The 25,206-nt window shown below is 50.6% G+C and overlaps 5 protein-coding genes across 6 annotated transcripts; 4 read left to right on the top strand and 1 right to left on the bottom strand.

The window, feature by feature from the left end:
- The first annotated feature begins 5,002 nt into the window (after positions 1-5,002).
- On the top strand, positions 5,003-9,559 carry LOC101773247 (probable serine/threonine-protein kinase At4g35230). Of its 2 annotated transcripts, none has more exons than XM_004985768.3 (9): positions 5,003-5,512; positions 5,609-5,744; positions 6,552-6,685; positions 7,181-7,244; positions 7,692-7,777; positions 8,008-8,196; positions 8,388-8,567; positions 8,650-8,763; positions 9,012-9,559. In XM_004985768.3, the coding sequence occupies exons 1-9, from the start codon at positions 5,156-5,158 to the stop codon at positions 9,261-9,263; spliced, it is 1,512 nt and encodes a 503-aa protein (XP_004985825.1). In that variant the 5' UTR covers positions 5,003-5,155; the 3' UTR covers positions 9,264-9,559. The 2 variants fall into 2 exon arrangements, with proteins under 2 accessions (XP_004985825.1, XP_004985824.1); XM_004985767.3 differs by having other exon boundaries at positions 7,181-7,286.
- Positions 9,560-10,525: 966 nt separating this feature from the next.
- LOC101772836 (chitinase 11) lies at positions 10,526-11,666 on the top strand. Its single transcript, XM_004985766.2, has 3 exons — positions 10,526-10,919; positions 11,009-11,109; positions 11,205-11,666. Exons 1-3 carry the CDS (start codon positions 10,623-10,625, stop codon positions 11,491-11,493), a joined length of 687 nt encoding a protein of 228 aa, XP_004985823.1. The 5' UTR covers positions 10,526-10,622; the 3' UTR covers positions 11,494-11,666.
- Positions 11,667-12,872: 1,206 nt separating this feature from the next.
- On the top strand, positions 12,873-14,407 carry LOC101772433 (chitinase 11). Its single transcript, XM_004985765.3, has 3 exons — positions 12,873-13,245; positions 13,379-13,490; positions 13,585-14,407. Exons 1-3 carry the CDS (start codon positions 12,954-12,956, stop codon positions 13,961-13,963), a joined length of 783 nt encoding a protein of 260 aa, XP_004985822.1. The 5' UTR covers positions 12,873-12,953; the 3' UTR covers positions 13,964-14,407.
- Positions 14,408-16,069: 1,662 nt separating this feature from the next.
- LOC101772028 (NAC domain-containing protein 35) lies at positions 16,070-17,900 on the bottom strand. The gene is made up of 3 exons (XM_004985764.2): positions 17,659-17,900; positions 17,286-17,572; positions 16,070-16,852 (listed from the first exon to the last, which is right to left on the bottom strand). Exons 1-3 carry the CDS (start codon positions 17,822-17,824, stop codon positions 16,382-16,384), a joined length of 924 nt encoding a protein of 307 aa, XP_004985821.1. The 5' UTR covers positions 17,825-17,900; the 3' UTR covers positions 16,070-16,381.
- A 4,890-nt stretch (positions 17,901-22,790) lies between these two features.
- LOC101771625 lies at positions 22,791-23,400 on the top strand. Its single transcript, XM_004985763.2, has one exon. The coding sequence runs from the start codon at positions 22,878-22,880 to the stop codon at positions 23,241-23,243; it is 366 nt and encodes a 121-aa protein (XP_004985820.1). The 5' UTR covers positions 22,791-22,877; the 3' UTR covers positions 23,244-23,400.
- The last annotated feature ends 1,806 nt before the right edge of the window (positions 23,401-25,206 follow it).

Below are 25,206 nucleotides of genomic sequence, written 5' to 3'. Positions count from 1 at the left end.
AGACGAGGGTCGCGAGCTCGTCACTGGCTGCGTGAGAGAGGCGCTCCCACAACGGCAAGACGAGGGCCCTGGTGGCGAAGGCGGCGGCGATCGTAATGCAGGGCTCGAGGCAGTTGGAGAACAAGGCCGGTAAAGCTCGATCGAGGAGGCCAAGCGAGGTCCAATTGTCGATCCAGAAGGAGGTCATCGTGCCGCTGCTGAGGACGACGGTGGTGATGTCCCTGTACATGGGCAACAGATGCTGGAATGTCTGCCAGCAGGGCGTGGGGCGCGACGCGCGTTCCGGCGTGTACCAGAACCGAACCCAGTTCACCAGGGGTTGTCGCTGCCCTGCTGGAGCTTGTCCACCGTCTTGAGGAGGAGACAAGTGTTCTGAACCTCGACGTCAATGACGCCGAGGCCACCTTCTTCCTTAAGCCGGCACACCATAGGCCAGGCAACTTGGCAGTCGCCCCCGGTGCACGAGGCCACGCCCTTCCAGAGCATCCACGACGTGGCTTGTCCACCTTCTCCATCGTGGACTTGGGCAGCTGCAGCACGGTGGAGACCTAGGTGATTTGGGTGGAGAGGATGGAGTTGACCATCATGAGTCGTCCCCCGCGATTGAGGATGTGCACCTGCTAGGAGGGGATGTAGCACTCAACCCTAATCGCGAAGGCGTCGAGCACGGATGTGGGGAGCTTCTTGTCGGAGAGGGGGAGGCTCAGGTAGCTCTGGGGGAACGTAGCAACGGGGCAGCCCAAGATGCCAGCAAGGGCATCGGCGCTGGTGGCGGTGACGTGCACAGGGACGAACATGCTCTTGTGGTAGTTGATGGCGAGTCCCGTGGCGGTGGCTAAGGAGTCGCACAACTGTTTGAGACGGCGCACCTGCCCCTCCTCTGCCCGGACCAGAATGAGGGTGTCGTCAGCATATTGGATCTTTGGACAGGGGAGGTCGTCGATGAGAGGGTGAAGGAGGGGCTCGTCACCACAAGGGTCAACGAGCATCCTGTGTAGGAGATCGGTGACGATGATGAAGAGGTAGGGGCTGAGAGGATCACCTTGCCACAAGCCATGTCGGCATTGAATCCAAGGCCCGGTGTCCCCGTTGAGGAGCACCACCGTGCGCCTGGTGGAGAGGAGATTGCGCATCCAGCCGCGCCATGTGTCCCCAAAGCCACGAAGCTCGAGAACACGGTCGAGAACTTCCCAGCGAAAGCTTTGCGGAAGCCAAGCTTAAGGACTACGGTGGGGACACGCTGGACGCGGCAGCACTAGACAAGTTCCGTGGCGAGCAGGAAGTTGTCCGTGATGGAGCGCCCCATGACGAAGCCTATCTGGTAGTCGGAGATGAGCGCGGGGACTACGCTTTGCAAGTGGTTGGTGAGGATCTTGGCGGTGAGCTTCGGCACATAATTCTGCAGGCTAATCTGTCGGAAGCCGTTGGCGGTGACGACCCCTATGCTTCTTAGGCAGGAGCACAACGTGAGCTTGGTTGACGCGCGCCAGGTCCACTATGCCGTCGTGGAAGAAGGAGAGCCATGCCAGCACTGTGTCACCCATGGTCGGCTAGAACTAGCGGAAGAAGGCGAGGCCGAAGCTGTCGGGGCCAGGGCTGCTGGCGGTGCGCATTTGCTAGAGCGCCGTCTTGGCCTCGGAGGGGGTGAACGGAGCCTCCAGGGCGTCAAGGTGCGACACGGAAGGGAGAATCCGCCCAGCACCGTCGGGGAAGGTGATGGGGACGGCGTCACCGAGCAGGTCCAAGTAGTACCGGTGCAGAGCGCGCTCCTTGCCGGCGTGGGAGGAGACGGGGACACCGTCGTCGTGCAACACTTGAATCTTGTTGCTGCGGAGTTGCGCGGAGGCAGAGGCGTGGTAGAACGCGGTGTTTTAGTCACCGAGTTTACACGCCTTGATGCTATAGCGGTGGTGCCAGCAGAGGTTGTGCTCGTGGACAGCACGTGCAAGGCGCGCCTTGACCAGGGAGCGCACAAGGGCTTCGGCGGCGATGAGGGGACGACGCTCTTCCAGGAGGTCCAGGAGCTCGAGAACCGCGCGGCAAGCCACCATGACGGCTGCCGGCTGCGCGCCTACTTCTTGTACGTGGCGCGCGTTCACTTGAGGCTGCGGCAGACGCGATCGTAGATGCTCCCTCGTTGATTCTGGGGGTGGGCCCAGATGCCCGCCACAAGCCGTTGGAACTCGGGGTCGAGCGCCCAACTTTTCTCGTAGCGGAAGACGTCGGAGACAGGAGGCGACTTAGTAGCGGTGACCATCAGGTGTGCTTCGAATTGCTTCGCGAAAGTTACCTAGAAGGTCCGAAACTGAAAGAAACGGGTCTTAGCTTGCTTTAGATTTGTGCCAGCGCAATCCACTGTTCAGTTTATGAGTTACCCGCGACAGTGTGGGAACCGAAACGCGGAACCTGGTAACGGCTTGCCTTTTGGTCTTCGTACACAAGGGTTCAAACTGAAAGCCGGTGGATCCGTTGCCGTTGCCGTTGCCGTAGGAGCTCAAGACCGGTGACCGACCTGACCTGGTCAGCAGGTCAAGCGAGGTCACCCGGGAGACTTGAAGTGTTCCGATCATGCAGCTGACTCGTTAAACAAATCGCCGTTATTCCTGGGGATCGTAGAATAGCTTTAGTACATTATAAACAAATGAACTGTGTCCTTGTGCGTGTGAATCGTGGAATTCAAAAATGAAAGTCTCTTTCAAATGCAGGTGTTTTCATATCCTGGGGTCAGGGTTTTGAAGACTCGAGAGCTGCTTTGCTGTTCAGACTCCTTCCTTGGATCCATCCATCTTTGTGATTTGAACGGTTCTTTAATTTACTATTGTACTATTTTTAGTTTACAAAATGCAGAAAAAAAAGTAACTGTGTAAAATCCTACAAAAATTTTCACTACCCGCTCCTGCTAAACATTTCGGTCAGGCAAATACTCTTCGGTTCTAGCAACTATTTACAGCCATTCAAGCTTTACCAGTAGTAGGTTTTTACGCCATTCTAGCAACTAAGTGCTTCGTTTATGCCGTTCAGTTGCAAAACCTGCAGTAACAGTGTTCCTCTGACCCGGAAAAAAGAGCTAAACGTATCACTTTTAACTCCTATTTGGGTGTTTGGATCCTTAGACTAAAATTTAGCTCGGGTCACATTGGATGTTTAGATGCTAATTAGAAGTATTAAACATAGGCTAATGATAAAAATAATTGCATAAATGAGAGCTAATTTGCAAGATGAATCCATTAAGTCTAATTAGTCCATGATTAGCACATGTGATGCTACAGTAAACATGTGCTAATTATGAATTAATTAAGCATAATAGATTCGTCTCGTGAATTCGCCCTCATTTATGCAATTATTTTTATTATTAGCCTATGTTTAATATTTCTAATTAGCATCTAGACATTCGTGTCACCTGGCTAAACTCTAGGTCAAGGATCAAACATCCCCTAAACATTTCACTCAATCATACCGTAGCAGAGAAAAAGGGCAAACTGAAGCCTTTTCTTAGCAGATTTTTATCAACTGCTTCGTTTATGCATCTCAGTTGCAAAACCCACAGTAACCGTTCCTCTGACCCGGAGAAAAGGTTTACGGTTGCCCCGTCCCGTCTCCTCTGCTAAAACTGCCGCGGCGCCCGTTGCCGAACGGACGTCCGTTTCGTGCCGGGTTTACGCTAGCGGGCAGCGCGGGGTGGCCAGAAAGTTGCGCGGAGACCTGGCACGGCGGCGACACGGTCGCCGGATGCGCGGGGCGCTGCAGGTGGAGACGCGCGGCCCACGGCATCCAGCCAGCCCGGGACGGGAGGGATGGCTGGCTGGCTCCGGCGCCTGACGCGTAATCCGGGCAGACAGATTTGCGTGGCGCGCTCGGCTCGTTCCCTATCCGTCCCAACCTACGTACGGCCGTGCCTTGTTTGCTTCCGAACCCATCAATCGGTGCGAGTACGAAAACCACCGAAGACAGCCGTTGACTCCAGCAGGGCGCGAGCAAGCATGCTCACAGCAGAGTACTACTATAACTACTCCTACTCAAAACACAAATGGAAAATCCCCTAAAAATACACTCAAATGGGAAACTTTGTCATCCTTGCAAACTAGTACACCGACCAGAGTTGAATGTTTTCTTTCCGAATGTAAGCGGCGTCTCTAATTGATGCCAACACGGCTCCAAGATTTCAAGCGCTGGAGGAAGGGAAAAAGAAAAAAAGTTGAGAACCTTTTAAAAGCAAGGTCGAGAGCATTTCGAACAACCTACATGGAAAGTTACAAGTTACAGTTTAAACTGCATAACATCTACCAAATGTAGGACGTGGCGCTTTACGTGATCAAATCTATTGGCGCTATAGTGATGCCACATGGCACGATTTAGGTCGGTTATTGCACGGTATGTATGCAGATGCGCTGACATAAGTTTTCTCCGTTACTATTAATGTTGTTTCTAGTTGGTTTTAACGACATTAAAATGTTACAATTTAGGTTATACATAAGCCGCACAACATCGAACATAATTTGGATAACGTAACTTTGCACGTGACCTAACCTGCTGTTAGATCACATGAATTTGGATTTTAGTATTATATGGCACGCGTGCGGTAACGCTCGCATCGTAATTTTCTCCGTTACTATCAACAGCGTTGTTCGTTATTTTAAGTAACGGATGTCCACCGTTACACTTTTACGGGACACTTTTACGCTATCTATGATGCCACACGCCATGTAAATTGGATAGCGTAATCCAATCCAACGGCATTGTAACGCTTGCCAAATCTCTTCGTTCCAAGTTTCAAATTGTGCGCCACTTCCACAACACAATTTTTTTCATTTACTATTAACGCTGTTATCATTATTTGTTAAGCCATGAATTGAGAGTTGAAACTTTGTCAAGGCTCAAGAGTAAGATCGTCCTCGTAGGTAGGCCAGGACAGCGACGCACCCGGCGCGCGCACGCACGGCGGCTTACCGCGGCAGCGAAAAAGGGGACGACACCCCATACAAAGGCAGAGGCAACCAACCCCAAAGCCAGAACAAAACCACCACCTCCTCTTTCTCCTCTTCCCCTGCTCCGCTACTCGGCAGGCAAGCCAGGGGAACCCAAACCCACACAACACCACACCACAGGCGCGCCCACGCAGACGCGGCCGCGGCTGAAGCCACCCAGTGGACTCCCGATGGGCTGCTGCGGCTCCTCGCTGCGGACGGGGACGCACCCGGAGAAGAAGCCGCCGGGGAGGGCGACGGAGCCGCTCCCCCCGCACCGCCCCTCCCTCTCGCTCAACCAGCACCAGTCGACGGCGTCCTCCGCGGCGCGCGCCGGCGCCGCCGGCCGCGAGGTGCCGCCGCTCAAGGAGTTCTCGCTGGCGGAGCTGCGCGCCGCCACGGGCGGCTTCGTGGCGGAGAACATCGTCTCCGAGAGCGGCGAGAAGGCGCCGAATTTCGTGTACAAGGGCCGCCTCGAGCACAGCCGCCGCGCGATCGCCGTCAAGAAGTTCACCAAGGCGGCCTGGCCCGATGCCAAGCAGTTCGCGGTACGTCTAGGGGCGGGCTCGGGATCGATTACCGTACGCGCCCCCCGATTCGGGGTGGAATTCGCTGCAATGAAACGCCTTTGCTTTTGCTCGCAGGAGGAGGCCAAGGGGGCCGGCAAGCTGCGCCACTGCCGGATGGCCAACCTGATCGGCTACTGCTGCGACGGGGACGAGCGCCTGCTCGTCGCCGAGTTCATGCCCAACGACACGCTCGCCAAGCACCTCTTCCACTGTACGTTTGCTCTACCGATCCTCTAGCCATTGGTCCATTTCTGATGGGTCGCTTTCTGGATTCCTGGTTGGTTCTGGATATTTCGCTGGCCATTTTCGGTAAATACACCCTGCGATAGTTTTTGGCTTCGTCTGATTTGATCCCTGATTATTAGTGTGGAAGTTGGCAAAAAAGACGAATCGGCGTGCTCTGAGCAACTGCTGGCGCTTAGCAGCCTCCCGCATTTGGTGTACCGAACGAAATGATTGGGCTAGGCGTCGTGATATCCAATTCCTATCTGGTTGTTGTTGGCCTGGTCGTTGTGTGAATCCATTGAAACCGATCAGGGCACAGGCTGCATTAAACACGTGATATAATATTACTACATCATTGTTCTGTGTTCAGATGTTCTGTTCATTGTTTTGGACAGGTGGATGACTAGAATTAGCTTACAGGATTTCATTGTGGACGTATATTGTCACAGTAAAATTTAGGAATTATGAATGCAAGTGATATTGTGCTCTGCAATGCGTATTTGAAATTAATAAGTTGATGCATTAACTAGATGTTTGGATCCGTGGGGTTTGTGCTTTATGAACAGCCTGTTCCCAGGGTGTATGGGCAAGGTTTGGGTGTTATTGGTAATGGTTTCAACTTGCAAATGATGATGGGTTTCTTTAGAAACAAAACATTGAGGCCGGCATGTAATCGCCTCTTTTGTTAATCTTGATTGCATTCACCTTTTCATGGGAAGATGATTTTGGACAAGTTAACTGTACATCACTGTGCGTCAGTTCATTACCTGATATTTATTTTACTCTTTTTCAGGGGAAAACCAGACAATTGAATGGGCTATGCGTCTAAGAGTTGCAAACTACATCGCTGAAGCACTGGAGTATTGCAGCACTGAGGGAAGGCCTTTGTATCATGACCTAAATGCATACAGGGTTCTCTTTGATGAGGTAACTAATTCTTACCCCTTTTATTTATCCTACAGCCCTAGAATTGTTTTTTGAAAATTACCAATCTACTACAATATCATGAAGCTGAGTAAATGAGTTCTTCTTTTCTTTTTTTTTTTGTTTGTAAATATCTCTGCTGCTGCTGCAAGTATTGGTTTGTTCTTCTGGGAAGGGTACCTTAGGATTCCATTGAGCTTTTACCCTCTGCATGGATGCTTTCTCTGCTTCATCTGACATTGGAAGTGGGAGTGGTCTGTTGCCACCTGTACTCCACCTCTAGTGGTTGGAAGGAAATACATATCAAAATCGAAATGTCAACTCTTTTTCATGGGTTCTATAAAAATCATCGTATATTGATTTGAAATGGTTAGGAATATTATTGGTTATGCTATGCTTTTTTGGATGATGTTGATTGCATTTCACAGCTTGTTGCATGTTTCTTTAACTGCAGTAATCCTCTGCGGGCTAAACAACCAATGTAATTTATTTTTGCAGAATGGTGATCCTCGTCTTTCATGTTTTGGCCTGATGAAAAACAGCAGGGACGGGAAAAGCTATAGTACGAATCTTGCATACACTCCTCCAGAATATTTAAGGAATGGTAATATGATTGTATTTGTATTTACGACCAAAAATTTCTTCTTTGGGTTGCTTAGTTAGGGTATTTAGAAATGATATACATGTAGATGGTTAGTACTGACAATAGAATGGCTAAAACTTTCATACCGATTGGATCAATTAATGGAAGTATGGAACACTGCAAAATGCTACTCAAAATAGTGGAAAAGTTGGGTTATTTCGCCCCTCAAGATGAAATAATCCATCTTGTTGACTTGCTGAATGCTTTATGTAAGCACTTATAGGTAGTCGACTGAAAACACGTGAGGTGATTGATTAAGGATCAAAGTTCACAGGATATAGTCTTGAAATAGCAAATATGAAGTGAAATCATTCTGGATGTATATTTCTAACATTTCTTTTGTTGTGGTAACCGTTGCTTCTTTAGGAAGAGTTACATCAGAAAGTGTCATATACAGTTTTGGCACTATACTTCTGGACCTCCTCAGTGGAAAGCGTATACCTCCTTCCCGTGTAAGTTTTTATCGTTAATACTATTGATTTCCTTGTTGCATTTGATCCTTACTGACCCCCTTTCTGAAAAATACCTCTGTATTCAATACTATTCTGTGCATATCTCCTTTTTGCAACTGCCACCAAGTGTGCGATACTGAGCATCTGTGGGAGAACATATTTTCCTTTCGGACATAACTTGGTAACAAAGTCGTTAGGTTATCATTGAAAATTAGCTTTATTTCACTCAGGCTCTTGATATGATAAAAGGCAACAATATCCAAGTACTGATGGATTCACATTTGGAGGGAAACTACTCAACAGAAGAAGCGACCACATTGGTCGATCTTGCTTCTCAGTGCTTACAGTATGAACCTAGGGATCGCCCCAACACTAAGAAGCTGGTTTCTGTTCTCGAGCCCTTGCAAATAAAATCAGAGGTAACCGTTATATTTTTTATCCTCTAAAAAAAGCTTTATATAACCATGCAGCCTATGTGCTCTACCATTGATTGTTTGCTTTATTGTGATTTGATTCATTCATGGCTTCCACGCAACTGTTATCTTATGGTAACAAGGCAATTTTGTGCTTTTCTTACGGCTGCTACATTTCCATTGCAAATTGCAAACAGGTACCATCCTATGAGATGCTTGGCATTCCAAAGTATGAAGAAGAAGTGCCTCCAACTCCTGCTCCGCAGCCACAGCACCCTCTTTCTCCCATGGGTGAAGCCTGTTCTAGGATGGATTTGACGGCTATCCACCAGATTCTAGTGAATACACATTACAGGGATGATGAAGGGACTAATGAGGTAAACATCATAGCTTTTCTGTTGCTGTCTGCTGACGTATCTACAGGGTAATAATTCTAAGAAAGTGGTACGTTTATTGCAGCTATCATTCCAGGAATGGACACAGCAGATGAGGGACATGTTGGAAGCTAGGAAGCGTGGGGACTTTGCTTTCCGTGATAAAGATTTCAAGGCAGCCATAGATTGCTATACACAGGTTGACACACGTCTTACTTATATCTTTTTTTTCTAGAATACGTAGGAGAGCCACGTATCATTCAATTAAGAGGAAAAAATAGTAGTTTGCTTACAACGCGGGCCATAACCGGACTCACGCACACGGGTTTTAAAATGTATACGATTACATTAGGGAACCTCCACTTCCAAGATTTGTCAGCGGTCTAAACCGTTCTAAACCGTTTCCTAGAAGCTAATTCATTTCGCCACCCCTTTTCATATTTGCAGTTTGTTGATGTGGGGACGATGGTATCACCAACAGTGTACGCAAGGAGGAGCCTGTGCCACCTCATGTGTGACCAACCTGACGCCGCCCTCCGCGATGCGATGCAGGCGCAGTGCGTGTACCCTGACTGGCCCACCGCGTTCTACATGCAAGCCGTGGCCCTCTCGAAGCTGAACATGCAGAGCGACGCCATGGACATGCTGAACGAGGCTTCGCAGCTCGAGGAGAAGCGGCAGAAGAACACCAAGTCTTGAGAGCCCAATCGGCTCGGCCGGCGTCCCCTCTCCTTCGGCTCGAAAGGTTCATGTTGAGAGAGACATGCTACTCAGTGCTTCCTAAAAGACGTGGTTAGCTCCTGGTTCCCGGTGTCGGGAATGTCATTGGCTAGTGGATGGTGTGCTGTAGAGTTAGTCAGTCCTGTGGTTGTAACTACCTGGTTTGGCATTTCCGTGATGCATTTTTTTGGGCCCGTGTACATCTTACATTGACCAAAAAAAAATCGAAACAGGCGGAATGCAAGGGAATTATCTTGTGGTCCGCTAAACCTAGAGATTTGCTCTCTTGTTGGTTGATTGGTCTTGTCGTGCTGGCGAACCTTGAGCTGAATGTTCAGACATGGAGAAGCAGATCATTTCGGCAAGCGCTGCAGCAACTGTTCCTTGTGAAGAACGGCTCCTGCACTGCCGTTGCGTTCCATGGCAGTCAATGCAACAACTTTGGAGGCTCCGGTCCAGCCAGCGTGTCTCTGGGCTACCTGTCGTTGACTCGCGAGTCCCATGGCCAGCCATCTGAGTACAGCGCTGCCGGTCTGCCAACCGAGCCGATGGTGACCGGTCCAGGGGCCATCACAGATGTAAAGGTAAAGACGGCGATTGAAGTGTGTGTTCTGTGTGCAAGAACCGGAACGAGAGGACGGGGAGGCACAGGAGCTGGACCTGTCGATCTGGTGTGCATCCAGGCCCGGATGCCGCCGGAGCCGCCGCGTGCACAGTGCACGCCGTGATGGCGGACCGGCGAACGCAGTTGGGTCGGACCGCAAGTCCGCGACGTGGCGAGGCGACCTCGGTTCCGCCTTCCGCGTGACACCGGCTACTGGGCTGTTGACCTGGAGTGGCCCAGGTCCCGGGTTGGTGGTGGTGGTCGAAGAAGCTGGTGGGCTACCAGCCCGAGTTGGGCCAGTAACATACCAGGTTTATTGGGCCATCAGACTGATGATGGATCGAGTTGGAGAGTCTAAAAGAAGAAGAAGAGCCGAGTCTTCAGGAGAAAGATGAAAGAAGACCTGGAACTGGAAGTCTTCTCGGTTTGGCAGTATACCCAGATGGCCAGATGGCAAATGCTGCAACCAATTTTCCAATGCAAGCTGGCACGGGCACTGGGAGCCTCAGAATTCCACCGCATCCTTACCGTACCATGGAAACTACCAAGGGTGAGTGTAAACCAGACCTTGACGCGAGTACCTAACCTGAAGATCTTTCGGAAAAGTTCCTCACCTTACCGTGTAGAGTAGTAAAGCTTATCGATCGGCCTTATAAAAGCCGTGCCGTGCCGTGCCGTGTCCAAACGGCAGTGGCACTCCACCATCCCCACATCCTCGAAGGCTGGCTAGAACAATGAGAAGGCTTTTCGCGCTGCTGGCCCTCGCCGGCGCCGCGCTGCTCGCGGCGGCCGGCGGCGCCAGCGGGCAGCAGGGCGTGGGGGCCATCATCACGCGTCAGGTGTTCGAGAGCATGCTCAGCCACCGCGGCGACAGCGGCTGCCAGGGCGCCTTCTACACCTACGACGCCTTCATCCAGGCCGCGGGCAAGTTCCCCGCCTTCGGCACCATCGGCGACGACCAGACCCGCAGGCGGGAGCTCGCCGCCTTCTTCGGCCAAACCTCCCATGAAACCACTGGCAATCTTCACACGGTTAACCTTTTCTTTGGTTCATTCAAGAGATAGCTAGTCTTCGATTAAGCTTTGCTGTAGCAATCAATCGGTAATAGGTGGATGGCCAGCTGCTCCGGGGTTGGCCGTTTGCCTGGGGATACTGCCGCGTGGAAGAACAGCAACGGACGGACCCACCCTACTACGGACGTGGACCCATACAACTCACTCAGTAAGATCTTTACTTGATCTTTGATCAATAATCAACAAAGCAAAATTTTGAAAAAATGATCTCTCATGCATCTGCAACGACGACGTTGGCAACAGCAAATACAACTACGAGCTAGCCGGGCGGGCGTTGAAGCTGGACCTGGTGTCGAGCAACCCCGTGGTGGCATTCGAGACGGCCATCTGGTTCTGGATGACGCCGCAGGCCGCGAAACCCTCGTGCCACGACGTGATCACCAGACGCTGGGTTGGCGGAAGGTGGCAACCTCTCCTGCGAGATCCAGATGACCGGGTCGGGTTCTACAGAATGTACTGCGAGATGCTTGGGGTGGCGGAAGGTGGCAACCTCTCCTGCGAGATCCAGAAGCCTTACGGACCCACCGGCTAATTTGCAACTGAAATAGTGAAATAGTAGTAGTAGTAGTAATCAATCACCACCACTGGCTGGCCGTATTAGAGGGTGGCTACATGTATTATGACTGCGCTGGCTAGCCTTCACATGGAGTATGAGTGATGTTAATACGAATAAAGCTAGCAAATTAGCAATTCAAGCAAAGGCAACCTTCGGCGTGATGCGTGTATACTTTAGTCTAGTCTTTTTCAGGGATGATAAATGCGTCACTTATCTATATCCACGGTCGGATCTCAGTTCACATGTGGTTGTAACTAACCTGGTTTGGCATTTCTGTGATGCATTTCTTGGGCCCGTGTATATCTTACATTGACAAAAGTTCGAAACGGGCAGGGTGCAAGTGAATTTACTTCTGTTTTTCAAAATCAGAGCTCGTCTGTTGTACAGTGAGCTATAGAGTTGATCAATGATCAGTTTGGTCCTGTCCAGCTGTGCCCCTGTGCCGTTTCTACAGACAAGCAGAAGCGCATCATATCGATGAGCAGTGAAAAAATTCTCTGCTCTTTCTAGGCTTAAGCTCATCGAAAAAGTTCTCTCCTCTTTCTGGGCTTAAGTAGTTTCATGAGCATTAAATTTGTTACCACTTCAGCAAAATTGCTGACTTGGCAAGGTTATTATGAGTGGACACCGAGCTTTTATCTTTTTTACTCTTTACTCAGAATCGGTACTCAGAGGGGACCTGCGCGAAGCTACGAGTTCTCGACGAAGCTCAGTGAAGCATACGCCTCGAGGCTAGACGTCCATCTTGGATCGTGAACGGAGTCTCAAGGCTAGAGGATCAACTTGACACGAAGGCGAAGTCTTGAGACTGGAAGGATGGAGGTGTGAGAAACATGACCACGTCGAAGAATTCAATTTGTACACATTACCACCAATAATCTTTATTTACGACATATCTTAGGAATGTATGGTTGAGTAAGGACATTTTCGAAATGTAAATGGCTCACGAGTCACTATAAAAGAAGAACCCTACCCGTTATAAAGGAGGATCTACTATTTTCTATTTTTTATCTTTTAAATGCTATTTTTTATTCACAAATTTGTTCGGTATCAAATTCATTTCATTTGAGACCGACAGTGACCTGACCATAAGCTCAGTTCGATCGATCGCTCTCGGCCTGACAAGGCTGTGCAGCATGCCGCAAGATATCGGCAACAATAATCTCATGCGTGGACCACGAGTCAACGCAAAGCCGACCGGCTCATGTGCCAATGCCATGGCCTTTTGGCCTCATCGCAACCTTACCATCGCCTGATACGATGTACCGTGCGTGGCCTGTGGGAAAGCTACCGAGGGTGCGTGGTAACCAGACGGGCGGTGACCTGGCCATAAAGCGTAGCTCGATCGCTCGGCCTCGGGCCTCGGCCTTATAAAAGCCACGCCTGAGTGGCAGTGACACTCCACATCTTCACCACGCCGCATCCTCAAGCGAGCCATGACGACGAAGGCTATCGCGGTGCTCATCTGCTTCGCCGGCGCCGCGCTGCTCGCCGCGGCCGGCGGCGCCAGCGGGCAGCAGCAGGGCGTGTGGAGCATCATCACGCGGCCCATGTTCCAGCGCATGCTCAGCCACCGCGGCGACAGCGGCTGTCAGGGCGCCTTCTACACCTACGACGCCTTCATCGAGGCCGCCAGCAAGTTCCCCGGCTTCGGCACCACCGGTGACGACCAGACCCGCCGGCGGGAGCTCGCCGCCTTCTTCGGCCAAACATCCCACGAAACCACCGGTACGGTACTCTTCATGCTTATTTTTCCCTTCTTATTTCCATTTGATCAAGAATCTTCGATTAACGAAGCTTTGCTACATGTCAATCTTGCTCTAATACTTTGTGCGGTTGACGAATGTGGTCATATATGCAGGTGGATGGGCTACTGCTCCGGATGGACAGTTCGCCTGGGGATACTGCCGGGTGAAGGAACAGAACCCCACGGACCCACCCTACTATGGACGAGGACCCATCCAGCTAACTCAGTAAGATTACACAGTTTCATAGCCGTCGATGATCGATGTCAATAACCAGTTGATCCTTGAGCAACTAATCACACGGTTTCGCCTTCGCATATAGCGATTACAACTACAGGCAAGCCGGGAAGGCGCTGGGGCTGGACCTGGTGAGCAACCCTGACCTGGTGTCGAGCGACCCCGTGGTGGCGTTCAAGACGGCCATCTGGTTCTGGATGACGCCGCAGTCTCCCAAGCCGTCGTGCCACGCCGTGATGACCGACGTCTGGGCGCCCTCCGCCGCCGACCGCGCCGCGGGGAGGCTCCCCGGCTACGGCCTGACCACCAACATCATCAACGGCGGGCAGGAGTGCGGGCGGGGCCAGGGAACCGACGGCGCCAAGGACCGGGTCGGCTACTACAAGAGGTACTGCGACATGCTCCGAGTGGGGTACGGGGACAACATGGCCTGCAAGAACCAGAAGCCTTACGGAGGTGGCTAGCTGAGAACGAATGATCAAGTGATAAGTCACTAGCTGATCTGTGGTTGCCGTATATGACTACGCGTGCGCTAAGCTAGCCTTCACGTGTGTGTTTGCCTCTCTCTCTCTCTCTATACAGCTAGTAGTAAGAATAAAGCTAGCAGCTGCCTAGCACGCAAACTTGGCAACCTATACCAGCTTCGGCATGTGACGACTGTGGGTACTCTCTCTCCGTTTCATCGTTTTGATTTTGTTAGGTACATAGATTTTACTATGTATCTAGACATAACTCTATATTTAGGTGCATAGCAAGATTTATGTATCTAGAAAACTCAAAACGATCTATATTTTGGAACGGAGGGAATACTAATTATGTCTTCAAAGATGATGTATATACTGTCTCATCTCTTGATGTATTCTGTAATGATGCAACGATGGAGCCAATCAATAATAATTGGTTGGATATATTTTGCGTCCTGTCTTTTCTGTGCGCGAGAAACTTGCCGGCATCAGCTGCGGGGGTGGTGGGAGAGTAAAATTTCGCCCCACAACACCACATGAAAATGCACTTGTGTATTTCAAAATTAGTGAAGGTTATATTATTTTAGATCACGGACACTCATGTTTGATGCACATTTTTTTGTGAAAAAACTTGGCCCCGTGTGAGTTATACAAAAATACAGCTCCTTTTGTCACACAAAATATGTTCTTAACACGCGTGGGCTACTCGCCTAGTCTGTACAAAAAATGGTCCAACAGTAGAAAAAGAAATTGTACCGAGGAGTCAAGCAAGACCACCGGCAGGCAGCCCACCACGCCTGTGAGCGAAGTGCCACAGGACCACAGTATGAGCCTGGCCCACGACTCTCGGCGCTGGGACGGCACATCGAATGGGCCATGCACAAGGTCCATGATGGATCTGACCTGAATGTTTTATGGAGCCCGATGGGCTGATTCCATAACGTGGATTTCCCTGTAGGTGTAGGTGTATGTGTCATGTGTGGTTTGTGTCCACCTCCACCCTGGAATTTGTAATTCTTATCACCCAGGCGATTAATAAAGAGCAGTGATGAGTCTCCAAAAAAAAACGTGGATTTCCCTCCAAAAAAGAAAAACAACGTGGACAGGCAAAAAAGTTCTTTTCATAAAGTGGATTTGTAAATCCAAGTGTGCCGGAAGCTCAAGTTCTTGATTCTTTTTGCCTCTGTGCTGTGGATAAAGCTCCTTAATCGGATACTTTCGTGTGAAGCCGATTTTTTATATAAAAAAGAATATGGAGCCGATTTATAATAGAGAACGCCGAGGAAAACTAGAGACCATCTCATCTTTTTTAATACGGAGTACAAGAGAACATGCCATCTTTAATTGTGCTTTCAGACAAAGAAACCGGAGAAAGCTTGGTGTATCTTTGAAACTGGGATATCAACCAAAATTTCTTCGTGGATTCGCGTTAGAGGCCAATGATTTAGAAGAACGTTATCAGCCATATAAGAAACCTACGTGTGAATAATTTCATAATACTCCATCCATCCTAAAATATTATTCGTTTTGGTTTTTCTAGATACATAACTTTATCTTTGTATCTAGATATAGTATATATCTAGGTACATATCAAGAGCTATGTACCTTAAAAAAAGTCAAAAAATTAGTAATTTGGGACGGAGGAGTATCTTTTAACAATATATGTCTTCAGAACAATTTAGTGGTTAAATTTTTGTCCGTCTGGTGTGCCAAAAGTAACTTTTCTTGGCAAAACCTTGCTCACGAGACACCTATATGTTTTGCACTATAACATTTGTGAGGTAGAGCGAAGGCGATTTGGGAAGCACGAGAAGGGTGATCAATATACAAGGGAAGAAGAAAGTGGTCTTATGATCCCTTAGCAGGAAAAAAAGTGGAAAGGTGATATCGAGCAAGCATCCCTAAAATAGTGATTTTGATGGCTTAGGCTTATTGTCCTTAATTATTTGATTTCTATGGGTCATGACTGTCCTCAATTATTTTGATTTCTTATGGATTATGCAAAATGTTACATACAAAATGTTGAAATTTTTTCTATGTATATGTAAAAAAAAACCCTTATACTACAACTCAAGCAAGATCTACTCCTATCTCTGGACTCCAATGTTCATCAAGTATTTTGTTTTCTGAAGGATCAGGATTGTAGAACGTAGCAAACAGAACCACCAATTCTCAGTTAATTTATTGCGATTTCAGTCATGTCAAACATAACATACCAAAAGGCATCCACAATAACTAATCGCATCTAAAACTAATATTCAGTATGTACAACCGGTTTCACCTCTAAGCTAGCATCACGCTTGCAGCTCGCACCTTGCAAAGCTGAACCTGAAACGCATTCTGATAACGCGACTAGATTGGGACACTTCACCTTCTTCCAGTATTGTCCCCTTCAAGAGAGCAGATTTTTGAAACCCTTCAAGAGAGCAGATTGGCCAAGGGAGACAAGAAAAACTGGTCCTGCCACGGGCTGCGTAGCTGGGACAGGTCCTGCATCCAGTCCAGGGCTCCATGGTTCGTCGGCACCTGCAGGGTAGGCAGGTCGCCGTGCCTCACCGCCGGGGGCTGCATGACGGCCATGTTCGCCGCCTGCATCAGAGACGTCGACGCCACCGTGACCGTCGCTTCTGCCGCTTCCTGCTTGGCTTCCTTGTGCGCGCTGTAGCTGTCGCCCGATGGCGGCGACGAGGAAGCGGAGGGGAAGAGGAAGCTGTCGTCGGACGACAGGTAGTCGTCGCCGGCGGAGGCCGAGGCCTGGGTCAGGGATGCCCTGGCCGTGTAGTGTGCAGCGTCGCTGCGCCTCTGCATCTCCTCCATGGCAGAGGCTCTCTGTTCCAGCTCCTTCAGTGGGGTGGCTTTCCGGTAGATCTTGCACAGCACCATGTCCTCCTGCAGAAACGTCAGACATTCGTCAATTTCCTACAATGATTGATTGCATGCTATGGCCTAGTAGGCTACCACGTTTCTTGCTGGACAAAATTTCCATGCAGTTTAAAGGAAAAGCGGGTCAACTCCTAAGTCAACTGACGAAGAGAAGAAAAAAAACACAATATGGTAGTAAATCAGATATCAGGCCAAAGGCAAGAAGCCGATCAGCACTTTACCTCCCCCAGTTAATTACTGTTTAAATCGCACGCTGATTTGGCAATTTCGTACCAAACCAGTGAAAGGCAGTTAAAAAATTGATCAGTAAACGTTTCGTGCTTGATATGATCTTTCTTTCATCACTGTTAATTTTGCTACCAGTTCTAGCTAGGATGGCGAAATTCCTGAGAAAATCACGAGCACTTGTGCGGAACTCCGTCCGGCGGATCATCATTACCTGGGGAGGCGGCGGCGCTCCGCGGCCGGTGCCGTAGTCGGGGAGGCGGTACTCGTTCATGACCCAGTCCGTCTTGGTGCCCCGCGGGGCGCGCCCCTGGTAGAAGACGAGCGTCTTCTTGAGCCCGATCACCCGCTTGGCGTTCTCCGAACTCCGGATGGCCCTGTCCGACCCCGTGGCCTTCCAGAACCCGCGCTCCGTCGTCCGGTTCGGCCGCCCGCCGCTGCCGGCCTTCCGGTCCCGCGGCACGAAGAAGTACCACTCCCTCTCCCCGATCTTCGCCATCGCTGCACACCACGTCACAGCTTGATGATCAGACAAACCATCCAATCGATCGTCTCAAGATCACATGCCATCTTGATCGTGGACGTACCAGGAAGGTCCCATGGGTCGTGGCGGTAGATGTTGAGCGTGCCGATGATGTCGAAGTGGAGCTTCTTGCCGTGGACCATGTGGGCGAGGTAGAAGTCGAGGAGCTCCTCCTCGGTGGGGTGGAACCGGAAGCCCGGGAGATCCTGCTCCACTTCCATGGACGCCATTGCCGTCGCTGTTGTGTGCTCTCTCGTGCTAGGCCTCAAGTGCTCTCCTCCTTCAGCTCTGCTTGCTTCGCCTTGCGCCGGTCGATGGATGAGGGTGCCGGGTAGCGGCCGCCTCGCTTATATAGCCAGGGTTTTATGAAGTCACGCGGTTTCCTGGAGACCAGTGGTCACAGTTTCTTAGCAGCGCTGAAAACGACAAGTAAGTAGGTCGTGCTTGCTCACTCAGAGAATGAGTTCGGCGGCTCAACAGCAGCAATAGTTTTACTGCATTATGTGGAAACCTTTTTTATTTTATTTGAGGTGTGTGTTTGGATGGACTCTGGGGATTTGTTAAGTCACAAAACTTGACCCTTTTCTACACCTGAAATGAATAACCGCATCTGGTTGTGACGATTGAATAATAGCAGTGACTCTCCATTTTGGAAAACCTGATGGCTAACGGTTATGGAGTGTTCGGCTAAATCATTGATGTGTTCTTATTCGTTGTGAAATCTATTATTTGCCCATTAGAGGTTGATGGGCTACCTAGTGGCATCAGGAGTCATCTTAATGATGATTGGAAGATGACACTGCTCGTACAACCAGTTCTACTTTGAATGTCTAGTTATATGTTAATATAATAATATGCTTACCATTTAGTTTGTAGGGTTCACCAAATTATTCATTTTTTCATAGGTTAGTAAGCATTTCTCTCTCTCTCTCTTAGTTTGCTTGTTAGGATTCAGTGGTGCCTTTTATTTTTCTAGAGGAAAGTGCGCCAACACGGTTTGCTCGACAGTGTCATTTAGGTTCATGAACTATAATAAATTATGCTACAATGAATTGTAACACTCACCATTTTCTTTTTGCTTTTTCTCTTTGATTTAGTTTATTGTTTGTCAAACTCTTTTTACATGTTTGATACGGATCTCTGGAGCACGGTTGGTGGACCTGGATGAAAGGCGTTGATAAGCCAATCAATCTACATCTAGGAAACTAGGATCACGGCATCTCCCGTCTAACATTCTGCCATGGCGTTGCATCTCGTGTAGCATGTGTCACATAAATTTGAAAAATTATTCATAAAACATAGGCAGAACGAATGAAGGCATATGTTTTTTTTTCTGTCACAAGAAAAGGAAAAAAAATGAAAAACCAATTATCTACTAGAGACAAAGCAGTTCTATCACGGCAAAAGGGAGATTGCTTTGGTGCTTCTTCTGTAATTGAATTCCATATTGTTCAGCCTCTCGAAATGTATGACTGGACTTGCTTTATAACTTATCTGGAGTCAACATCAACGGAATATTAGACTTAGTATAAGCTCGTTGGATTGAGATGGCGACTATTTTCAATCTTGAAAAGATGTCAATATCAAGTACATGCCACTTTGAATAAGAAAGTGTTGTGTGGATGCATGCTTCTATTTTTCTCTTTTAAGCTAGCCACATTGCCCGTAACCCCGTAGCTGCAAGTCTATATGAAGCATTCTCTCACTGCAGTCACTTCTTTTTTCTGAAAGGCGGCGTTATATAACGGTTTTCACCCCTTGTGTGCTAGGTTTAATCTATAACAAAAGGCAGACACTGGATGAGCTCTTGGTACAGTCTAGAAAAACAGCTTGAATCATGACAAAAAAGAAGAAGAAATTATTGCTTCATCACCTGGATGAAGCCTAATTCACCACGAGTGTGGTGAGTTGGGCCCCTGTCGTTACCGCTAAATTACTATCCCTATACCTTGCCCTGCTGGTCTAATGACTAATTTATATTTCAAAGGTGTGAGTCGCAGTCCACATTAACACAGGATTTTGACGTCTAGAATACTTTTCGTTGCGATGACCCAAAACGACCACCGAGATTATCTGCCGATCAGGCAATCCCAATTTGAATTTGAGCTAACGAATGGCGTGCAATGCTTCTGGTTGGTTTGGCCGGTTTACCAATGACTTGGTAGTCTTCCACTCTTACCACATCCTAAGATAGTACATGACCCATCTTGAATGCGAGGATTTTGGGAAAATTTACCACGTTTGTTTCCTGTAAAGTTCCTTCATAGTCATGTGAACCTCTCCTGGTTCCTAAGCTGCACCAAACTGGGTAAAAGTCTTTGTTCACACTCTTGTTTCTATAGTACTGTAATGCAGTGAAAGCAGAACAGAGAATGGCTTCAGTCTGAACTCTGAAGTATAAGTGATGTAAAAATACAAGTCTCTCTTCACACTCCTGTTTCACTACCTCTTTAATAATTAACCTTCTTACTCTGCAGAGAAGTCAGAAGCAGAAAACTGACTTCAGTCTAAAGCAAATGGAAGAGAATTATCACCACGCATGCAGTCATGTACCATCTTAATGAGCAGTTCATAATAGAATTCTGGATCTTCCTAGCAAAAAAAAAAAGAATTCTGGATCTTAATTAGAGTTGTCAAGGGTCATAAGCTTGCTTGAAAATCCACAGCTACTAGCATCCAGATCCAGCAGACATGCTCTAGGTGTGTGGCTGCGCCTCGCCATTTGGTCATCTTGACCGACTTTGAAGGCGGACTGGCTTTCCACCTGATAGAGACCGCTCTCTCTGACGAACTGAATCAACTCAACTCATCACGAATCGACGGACCAAATCGTGCCCTGTTTGTTTGTAGCGTGTGAACCCCAGGCCCCCAGCCTGCAGGTCGACGAAGTCGCATGCACAAGCAGTGCCAAAATTTTTTGTAGGTTCACACACACTGTTCTGCAACAGCAACATGATCGAGTGTGAGTTAGGCGAATGCCGAGATGACCGGACAAGTCACGCGTCCGAAGCAAAAATGAAAGGCTCTACCTCTACTAGGGCTCTCATCATCTCTGCATGGCTGAAATTGCTTGTGCCCCTGTCGTTTGAATTCAAATACAGTTCCTTCCTTGGCTGAACCCGCGGACTGATTCTTCATCACTCGAATCTCGATCAGGGAAAACGCTGGCGCTTGCATTTTCTGCAGTTTGGCATGGAAAATAATGCGCCTGGTTTGGCGTCACTATGCGGATTTTCCTTTTCCGGTTGAAATTTTTTTTGAGCAGTTCCATCATCCAGCCCGTGTTTCGTCTTTAGGACTCGTTCAGCTGCACCGTACGCCTGTACATGCGAACAAAACGGGGTCTGAATTTTCCATGCACGCAGCCGGAATACGGCATGTAGACCAGTTCTTCAGGCACACTACTGATCCGATCACATATCCGAAAGGCATCCATGGCGCATCAAAGAATCAAGGACTGTACTGTGTTTTCTTGGTTTGTTCTTGGAGGAGGAGGAGGAGGAAAGCGATTGGAGGGTGGCAGTGCCGCCACGACGCGACCGGAGACCTCGGCGTGGACTCTGCACACCACACCGCGTGGAGCAGTACGCAGACCGCAGGGCGCCATCACGCACTGCCAACAAGCAGAACACAGCTCTCGTGTCGTGTCGTGTCTGCACTTGTGGGCACGTATGATTTTCCGGCTGGACGCCCTCCGGAATCGGGAACAGACAATGGCCATAGACTTCAGTTGCCGGTCAAGTCAACAGAGGACTCGATCCACTCCAATCTCAGGTCGTCCACCCAGAAGACCTCACCCTGACTCGACTCTACCCAAGTGCAAGCGTAGCGTGCTGAGAAAGTTCATTTCGTCCAACAACTCGAGAGCATGTTCGGCAGGTGTCTGCCACTGAGAAGCACATATCGGCATGGCCGATCGGAGTGACATGCTGGGCACTACAACTGATGCGAGCAACGTCTCGCTCGCCGCAGTGCAGGTTCATGGTAGTTTCCTCCGTACTCCGAACAGAAACTATAGCTAGGTTCATGAATTCATGCATTCAATCCTGATCGGCTGATCGCCGTTTTGAACATTCTGCAGCTTAGCTGATGATGGACCCAGCTGAACATTCTGGACATGGCAATTTCTGTTGAACGCGGAAAACGCTCCTACAGCAAGCCTGTGAAACCACTGCCGATGATGTGGTATACTTGGATAGGGAACCCAAATTGTGATGCTGCGCCCTGCTCGGAGATGAATGTGCCTTGACCGGTCTCGGTCTGCATTGGCCCAAGGAAAGGACAGGACAGGAAACGACTCTTGATGTGATACGATAGGGATTAAATTTAATCCCGTCTCTTGATGCCGGCGCAGTGCCCTGGAAATTGCGCGAGCAGAAGCGCACCCGGCTGCGCGGGCACACCTACGATTCGGCTCCACCGGAAGAGATGCTGCTGACTTCTTCAGAAAGAAAAACAGGACGAAGAGATGCTGCATCGCATAAACGGCATGGTCTCATGGGGCCAGTGCTGGCTCTGGCTGCACGTAAAGCCTTTCGCGCAGACGGCTACGGCATCTGCCGGAAGGGACCCAAGCAGGGGTGGGTGAACTTGGCGATGATGCCTCCGGGTTAGCGCACACACGACATCGATGGTATCGTCCAGCAGAAAGATGGGTTCCATCGTCGTCTGATTCGTGATGAGGAGCGAATTGAAGCACAGAATCGGCATGGACGCCCGAGGAACCCGGCACCTTAAACGCACTACCACAGCTATGCACGACGGAAACCACCACCTGTCCAGTTCAACCAGTCGCGGCACATCACTTTGCAATGGCTTTCGGTAGGTGCGTGTAGATGGCTCCATATAGAGTTCACCTCTTGCCGCACGAACCTACGACGGAAAAGATCAAATGCTGCGGCGGCCCGGGCCACATCCGATCCAGGCGGCGGCATTCGACATGGTGACGTCCACGAGTCACGTCCCCCGACACCCCAGGCACCGACCTCTAGCAGGTGTCCCGATCGTCCCACGCGGCCCTCGAGCGTTTGCTCCACGCGTGCCCCGGCCGCGACACGCGTACCCCCCAACGCCGCAGCCGCGCCGGAATAAACAAGCGCACGCGGTCACGCACGCACGAGATCTCACGCGAGGCTGTCTCCCGGCGCGATCGTCCCGATCCATCTCCATCCACCGCGCAGCTATTTAAGCAAGCCCACTCACAGGCCGCTGCCGGATGAGCACCAGCCTACTTGCGACAAGACGAGTGACACGCACACACGCACACGCGCACGAGTACCATCAATGGAGAGGGTTTTTCCGAACAGGGAGAAGGCGATGGAGGACAGAGAGGAGAAGCCCAAGGTGCCGTCGAGCGACCCGGAGCTGGCCGACCTCGTGGCCGGGGAGCAGCCGCAGCTGCAGCGGGAGCACCAGCCGCCCAACATCTCCGAGATGAAGCCGCTCACGCGGGAGGCCTACGGCGGCGGGATGTACGCGACCGAGGAGGGGCAGGGCCGGCGGAGGGACCCGGCCAGGCCGCGCGCCAGCGCCACGCAGAGCGCAGACGGGCCCGAGGAGGCCAAGGCCGCCGGGAAGCCCAGTCACCCGCCGCCGCCGTCCACCGGCGACCGCGACCTCGACATCACCGGCCAGTCCTACATCCAGTAGTAGTAGCCTTTGGAGTTTCAGTTTGTACTGTGCGCCGCGCTTGCCGTGTACATTTTGCTGTGTTTTAGTACGTGCTTTGTGTACGTGTCAAGCTGTTGATTTCCGCAACTTACCAACGAATAAAGAAAGGTTGGCTGATCAGCCCTTTTTCTTTTTATAAGGACTTCCAAGCTCTATTTAGGCCCGATGAGAAGGTATGGGCTTGGTCCCTTGCAAATGGACTTTCCCACCGCCATCAGCCCATCTTCGTCGTCATTGTCGGCCTATTATGTCCCATTGAATTTGTAGTAGCGCCGAAGGAGGAGCCATAGCCCCGCCCTTTCTTCTTGTTCCTGTAGCGGGAGCGCGAGCCGGAGCCGGAATCGCCGGATCCGCCGGAGCTTCCAATGGAGGAGCCACCAGTAGCGGGGCCACCGTGGCGAGCGAGGTAAGCCTGCGCAGCCCCGCCCTTTCTTCTTGTCCCTGTAGCGGGAGCGCGAGCCGGAGCCGGAATCGCCGGATCCGCCGGAGCTTCCAATGGAGGAGCCACCAGTAGCGGGGCCACCGTGGCGAGCGAGGTAAGCCTGCGCGGCATTCGCCTTGGCGTCATGGGAGTCGCTGGCCTCCTCCAGGAGCAGGTACGACATTGCACTGCGGAAGGTGTGGGGTGGGGACTTGGATTTGATTACCGGCTTCACATGACGGTACTTGGGGCTGAGTCCGCGGAGGAGGTTCACATGACGGTACTTGGGGCTGAGTCCGCGGAGGAGGTTGAGAACCTGACTTGGTTCTGAAACAGGATGGCCGACATCGCGAAGCTGGTCAGCGAGGCGCTTGAGCTTGGTGCAGTAGTCGTGGACGCACAGGTCGCCTTGCTGGACGCTGCGGAATTCGGCCTCCAGAAGAACAACGCGCTCAAGCTCGTTGTCACGGAAGTGGCCCTCGACGTCAGACCACAGCGAGAACGCCGTGGTGCGGGGTTTATGGACGAGATCGAAGACGTTCTTGGCAATGGTGGTGTAGATCCAATTGACGAGGCAGCTGTCGATTTGGCGCCACTCAGCGGTGCGCTGGGCGAGCGGCGTCGGAGAGCGCACATGATCGTCAAGGCCAAACTTGCCGAGAACAGAATCGAAGAAGCAGCGCCATTGACTGTAGTTGGCCGCATCAAAGTCAAGCAGAATGGGGACGTGGGAGCGGACGTTCACCGTCTGAAGAACGGCGGCCGGAGCTGGTTGAGGAGGGGCTGCATCAGAGAAATCGTCGGAGGAGGCAGAGGAAGCAGAAGAGTTGGCAGGCGATGGAGCCATGGGGGCGGAAGCTGTGGCGAACGGATTGGAGAGGGTGGATCCGTCGGTCTCTGATACCATGTAGAAACAGACTCGGATGAATAGCGCTCTGTATTGATCACCGATGTACAAATTATATACAAGTACAGAACAGTTCCTATCTAACTAACTGAACGATTCTTCAGGGAGCCTGGCGTGCATGGCGGGGTGCGCGTGAAGGACCGGAAGAAGCGCAGGTAGTTGTAGACGCCAGCTTAACAGAATTGGCTCGAACATATCTCGGGTAAATTCGGCAAAGAAATGTTTTTAATCTCCCACGCCACGTCTCTTTCTCGACGAAGCTAGCGCAAGTGCCGAGACCAGAGCGAAAGTGAACTCTGCGACGGTGGCACCGACGCAAACGATCGCGAAATCCCCAACTGACGCTTGAGGCCAAAGGCCGCATCACGTCCACACGAACGATTCCACATCTTTTCCCGCGACAACACAGCAGAGCAGATGCTTCCTGAACGCACCCCAGCCAAGCGCCGGTACGTTCCAAAACACCCGGTCACAAAAACATGTCGTCACGGCGCGCAGTCGATGCTCTTATCCGCTGCCGAGAGAGCCCAGGACGAGAAAGGAAGAAAAAAACACGCCGCGGCTTCCACGGCCGGCGGCATGGCCGTCGGTCTCTCCGAGGAGGCTCCCGGGCG

The sequence above is a fragment of the Setaria italica genome, chromosome IX (genome assembly GCF_000263155.2).
Source record: "Setaria italica strain Yugu1 chromosome IX, Setaria_italica_v2.0, whole genome shotgun sequence".
NCBI lineage: Eukaryota > Viridiplantae > Streptophyta > Magnoliopsida > Poales > Poaceae > Setaria > Setaria italica.
The sequence above is the reverse complement of the archived record's forward strand: the minus strand, read 5'-3'. Positions and strand labels throughout refer to the sequence as shown.

Bases quoted from the DNA above. Each gene is read 5' to 3' on its own strand.
- LOC101773247 (XM_004985767.3), top strand. From the start codon at position 5,156: ATGGGCTGCTGCGGCTCCTCGCTGCGGACGGGGACGCACCCGGAGAAG. The intron at 7,778-8,007 runs GTAAGTTTTTAT...TATTTCACTCAG, and splicing joins AGCGTATACCTCCTTCCCGT to GCTCTTGATATGATAAAAGG. The intron at 8,568-8,649 runs GTAAACATCATA...CGTTTATTGCAG, and splicing joins ATGATGAAGGGACTAATGAG to CTATCATTCCAGGAATGGAC.
- LOC101772836 (XM_004985766.2), top strand. From the start codon at position 10,623: ATGAGAAGGCTTTTCGCGCTGCTGGCCCTCGCCGGCGCCGCGCTGCTC. The intron at 10,920-11,008 runs GTTAACCTTTTC...GTGGATGGCCAG, and splicing joins CCACTGGCAATCTTCACACG to CTGCTCCGGGGTTGGCCGTT. The intron at 11,110-11,204 runs GTAAGATCTTTA...CGTTGGCAACAG, and splicing joins GGACCCATACAACTCACTCA to CAAATACAACTACGAGCTAG.
- LOC101772433 (XM_004985765.3), top strand. From the start codon at position 12,954: ATGACGACGAAGGCTATCGCGGTGCTCATCTGCTTCGCCGGCGCCGCG. The intron at 13,246-13,378 runs GTACGGTACTCT...TCATATATGCAG, and splicing joins AACATCCCACGAAACCACCG to GTGGATGGGCTACTGCTCCG. The intron at 13,491-13,584 runs GTAAGATTACAC...CTTCGCATATAG, and splicing joins GGACCCATCCAGCTAACTCA to CGATTACAACTACAGGCAAG.
- LOC101772028 (XM_004985764.2), bottom strand. From the start codon at position 17,824: ATGGCGTCCATGGAAGTGGAGCAGGATCTCCCGGGCTTCCGGTTCCAC. The intron at 17,573-17,658 runs GTACGTCCACGA...CGTGGTGTGCAG, and splicing joins CGACCCATGGGACCTTCCTG to CGATGGCGAAGATCGGGGAG. The intron at 16,853-17,285 runs GTAATGATGATC...ACGTTTCTGCAG, and splicing joins GAGCGCCGCCGCCTCCCCAG to GAGGACATGGTGCTGTGCAA.
- LOC101771625 (XM_004985763.2), top strand. From the start codon at position 22,878: ATGGAGAGGGTTTTTCCGAACAGGGAGAAGGCGATGGAGGACAGAGAG.